The sequence below is a fragment of the Penaeus vannamei genome, chromosome 6, assembly GCF_042767895.1.
Source record: "Penaeus vannamei isolate JL-2024 chromosome 6, ASM4276789v1, whole genome shotgun sequence".
Taxonomy (NCBI): Eukaryota; Metazoa; Arthropoda; class Malacostraca; order Decapoda; family Penaeidae; genus Penaeus; species Penaeus vannamei.
Window position 1 is genome coordinate 23,049,332 of NC_091554.1, and position 5,000 is coordinate 23,054,331.

The window sequence follows — 5,000 nt, forward strand, 5'->3', positions numbered from 1 at the left end:
TCCTTCCCTTGCTACAAAGGGAACCGAGATGAAAATCTCTGCCCAAAACGGCCCCGAGCGAGAACCTCAGATAGCGAGGTAAAGATGATGCCAAAATAAAAGCTGTTGTACAATAACTAGGAAGATTATTATTTGACTGTCAAACGGTGAGCATTATATGTTAAATGTAATTGTACTGTAGAAATAAGTAAAATATATCATAAACAATGATGCCTCACTGAAATCCTAAAGATTATCCAGACAAACGTTCATATGATTAAATACAAACACACACCCACTCCGACACACTGAAGGCACGGAGCTCACTTCAGACATTATTATGCTCTAATGGACAAAGTGAGAGCCAGAAAACAATTAGGGAATACCATCCATAGATACCATGATAGGAGTGAGTTAAAAATAACAATAATGGATGAAATCAATAAAAAAAAGCACGCCAGTGAATATTCTATACAATACCAGTTATGGTACTTGCTTTCTCCCAGAATTTTGTTTTTATCAGTCCATAAATACACCTCCCATGCATTATTGATCACACTAATAGTGGCATATTATCAGATTTTCTATTTCTGTTAAAATATGGGTTATCCGGGTAAATGGAAATGGAAAGAAGCCATCCCAAAAATATGAAAAAAGAGGAACAGGAAAAGATCACCTAAAAGACCCAATTATCTTCTAACACTTGCTAAGACAGCAGCCCACGAGATCAAGTCCGCCCAGCAAACAATAAAAAATCCCGTCCAACAAGGTCCTCATGATCCTCGTTCATGCACATGTCGCCAACCTGGGGAGACCTAGGACCTACACAGAAAAGGTAAGGAAAGATCTTAGAAGTTATGGTTCCTAATGTAGATTTGGCACTCATATCCAGTGTCTCCATGTCAAATAACCTTGTCGCCAAAACAACGTTGCCATAAATGCGGAGATAGCCCATCCAATAGAGGAGACAGCCCCTCATCCTACCCCCAGTTTGCAAGTCGTACTCAAACACGATTTGACTCCATCTCCACATAAAGAATGACGAGCGAATAATCTCACGATTGTCCCCGTGACTCAGTACTTTCCAAAATGGAGGCAAAGTCACAAGATACAGAAGTTGGTCTCACCACTGCTGCTGCCACTAAAAAAAACACACACACACAGGAGGAAACTTTCAAAAGCAAAACAGTAGACTCTTTGGCCTCCAAGACCCAAAACCCCAAAAGGTATACATTTGGAAAAGCAATAAAATCTGGGCAGATAAAATTCTAGTTCACCAACAAAAAGCTTATGGAAAACAAAATCAGGGGTCTCCTTGAAGCAGGCTCCACCGAGATAGCAGAAATGATCCAACAGAAACAAATAAAACATTGATATAACTTCCCTTCACATTGTACAGCACAGCGTTCTTCAATGGAACACCCGGAGGTTTTAACTAACAAACACATACAGTCCATCACCCACATGTAGCACTAATCAACAGCGACAGGCAAAAAGACACAGACAACAAAAATCTTTCAGTACATTTATTCAAGAAATATTTCAGGAGACAGATCAGATAGGATTGAGGAAAAATTCCTGGGTATAGGAAATAAAAGCACAAGAGGCCTAACAGTCATAGCCACTGGGTATCTCCCACTTTATTAACCTTACCTCCCTTACTTAAACTTACTAAGTCTTTTGAGGTTACAAAAAACAGTTTACATTATGGCAGACCTAGACGCCCGACACACAACACTAGGCAACACGGGAAATAATAACACTAGGAAATAGCCTCACTCACTTCATGACAGACGGGTGTTACAAAGATATAAATTGAGGCACAGAAATATAGTTCAAAGACATATAAGAAACCAGAAAAGAAAGCATGCCCTACAGATCCTACAAGACCACTGTGTGTGTGTGGGGGGGGGGAGGTTGTAATTACTTAGCACTGTCGACTGTGGCCTGAAAGAGATCTGACATGCTGAAAGTAAGAAAGTATGAGGGGCTCACCAGAACGAGATCTGGTTTGTCGAGTTATCCGAGGCCAACGACAGTTACAAAGCCGTCATAGCTTCCCTCCCTCCCTCCCTAACTCTTTCTTGCGCTCTCTCTCTCTCTCTCTCTCTCTCTCTCTCTCTCTCTCTCTCTCTCTCTCTCTCTCTCTCTCTCTCTCTCTCTCTCTCTCTCTCTCTCTCTCTCTCGCTCTCTCGCTCGCTCGCTTGCAAGATTGCTCATATTCATGTATTTACATAATGACTATGTTCCTGTTAAGAGAAGAATATAACATGAAGCCATGACCAATTTCAAGTACCTGAATTACCCTTTTCTTAAACTGATATTGCAGATGTTATGAAGATTTATGAGTTGTGAGCCTAAGAAAGTTTTAAACCACTGATCCAGTACTTTGAGTGCGCTGGGCCTCGAAAACAGACTCTCTGTGTCATTGCAGGGCTAAAAATCAAGTTTTTCAAATGAACTTGGGAGTAGCATTTTCTGCGTATCAAAGGCAGCATACCGTCGCAGTGTATACAGACAGGCGCTGAAATGTCTGATTCTGGCAACTCCATCATTCGGACGATTCCAGACATCGCTTCACAGGTGCTGGCCGTTACACATTTGTAGCGTAGATCCTAGGGATAAGCAGAAACATAGATATAATGTATAATATAGTTTCTTTACTGAATATGTAACATTTGTTTACTATCATAAATTTGATACTCTTTTTCTATAAATTACTCCCTACATGAATTAGCATCATCTTTATTGTTATTATCAGTATCACCTCTGTTGAGGTAATAATTTTGGCTAGTTCGTCCGTTCGTTCGTTGATTAGCAGGATAACTCAATAAGTTATCAACAGATTTTCACGATTTTTTCACGTCCATCTTGGAAATAATAAAATTTTGGTGGTGATTCGGATCATGATCTGCATCCTGCGCGGGGTAACTCATATAATTATGAACTTTTTTTTATCTCTACCAAGGAGGTTATGTTAATGGTACAGTTGGTTAGTTAGTTAGTGTGCATGATGACTAAAAAAAATATGAACAGGTTTTAACTTTTTCTTTACCAGAGATGTGTCTTAGCTCAACTTAGATGCATCACTGACGCTTTCGTCATGGCGGAAGTATAGCTCTCCGAGTACTTCTAATTATCATTGCTATTATTATTATTATTATTATTATTATTATTATTATCACTACTACTGCTACTAGTACTACTATCACTATCCTTATTTTCATTATCATTATCATAATTGTTATTATTATTATCATTATAACTGTAATTACCATTATTGTAATTATAATAATTATCATTATTATTATTATTATCAGTGTAATTAGTTATAATCTTATTATTATTGTTATTGTTATTTTTATTATTATCATTATAGTTATCATTATCATTATTTTTATGCCTATTATTGCTATTATTATCATTATTATTATTATTATTATTACTGTTATTATCATCATCATCATCATTATCCTTTTATCATTATTTTTTATTATCATTATCATCATTATTATCGTTATAATTATTATTATCATTACCATCATTATCCTTTTTTTTTTATTTCTATTTATTAAATAATTTTATCATTACTATTAATATCGTTCATATTTCTATTATTATCGTTCATTATCATTTTGCAATCATCTGTTACTATTAATACTATCATTGCTATTGTCATTACTGTAATCATTATTGTTTTTGCTGTCTATTTTAATAGCAGCAGCAGCAGTAGCAGTAGTAATAATACCTTTAAAGCAGTATTATCTTCATCATCAGTATCATCATTACCGCCATCAGCATTCCCATCAACACTGGTGCTATTACCATCATCATTCTCATTTATTTAATTATCTCAATACTTTAGCATTATTGTCATTATTATGATCACCATTATTATAATCATGATATTTTTCATTAATAGTTTTTTATCATTATACCTTCTAAAATTGTCACTATTGTAATCATTGTTATTATTATCCTTATTATTATTGTCATTATCATCATTAATATTTTCATTATCATTACCAGTTTTCATTTTTATTCTTATTCTTATTATTATTATTATTATTATTATTATTATTATTATTATTATTATTATTATTATTATTATTATTATTATTATTATTATTATTATTATCATCATCTTTGTTATTATTATCATCATCATCATCAATATTATCCTTATTAACATTATCATTTTCATCATCTCATTATCGTTACCATATTATCATACCGTTATCAAAACAGTATCTATGTAGGATGGTTAATATACTCCTAATAATAACAACTTTATAATCAGATTAATTTATGAAAATTAATATCAATATAAAGAAAGTGCTGATTCGTTATCATTAGTATTATTACTATCATTACCATCATTATTATTTTTTTTCATTACCATCATTATTTTTCATACCATTATCCTTATTTTCCATCTTCATCATCACCATCATTATTAGTTCTCATTTTTTCTGTTATCACTAGTCACTGTTATCAGGATGGTGATGATAAAGATGATCTTTACCATCATTTCATTATTAGGATTATCATTTTCAGCATCATCATTGGTACTGTCATTTATATGATTATTAATAATATCATTATAGAATTTTTTGTATAACTTTGTAATTTCAGCAATGTATAATAAATATAAAGAATTTGAATATAAGGAAAGCAACTTGTCCCTTTCCGACTTACATGCACGTTCCGGGGCGACTGAGCAGGGCAGGTTCGGACGCAAGCGGATCCATGCTGGTAGTGCTTGCAGGCGACGCAGGCAGTCGCGTTGCCGGGAAGGCGACAACCTCCCACACACTCTGGATGGCACTGCTCACCTTTCATGGAATATTGTTTTAAAGAATAAGAGCATTGTGTTTTCCTCTTCTCAAAATATTTTTATTTTGTTTTGGTTAGTATGATATCGAGGAAGTGAAGAGAAGGATCACTATACACACTATTACATAATAAACATCAATTTACATACGATCATGAAGGATATTCTTCTACGCTCATCTATATTG

The 5,000-nt window shown here is 34.2% G+C and overlaps 1 protein-coding gene across 1 annotated transcript in view; it reads right to left on the reverse strand.

The window, feature by feature from the left end:
• LOC113805114 (insulin receptor) overlaps positions 1-5,000 on the reverse strand; it is a gene marked incomplete at its 5' end in the record, with an annotated part of 416,827 nt that overhangs the window by 344,399 nt on the left and 67,428 nt on the right. The window contains 2 exon segments of the mRNA XM_070122761.1: positions 2,480-2,594; positions 4,678-4,814. Of these exon segments, the coding sequence (XP_069978862.1) occupies positions 2,480-2,594; positions 4,678-4,814 (252 nt within the window).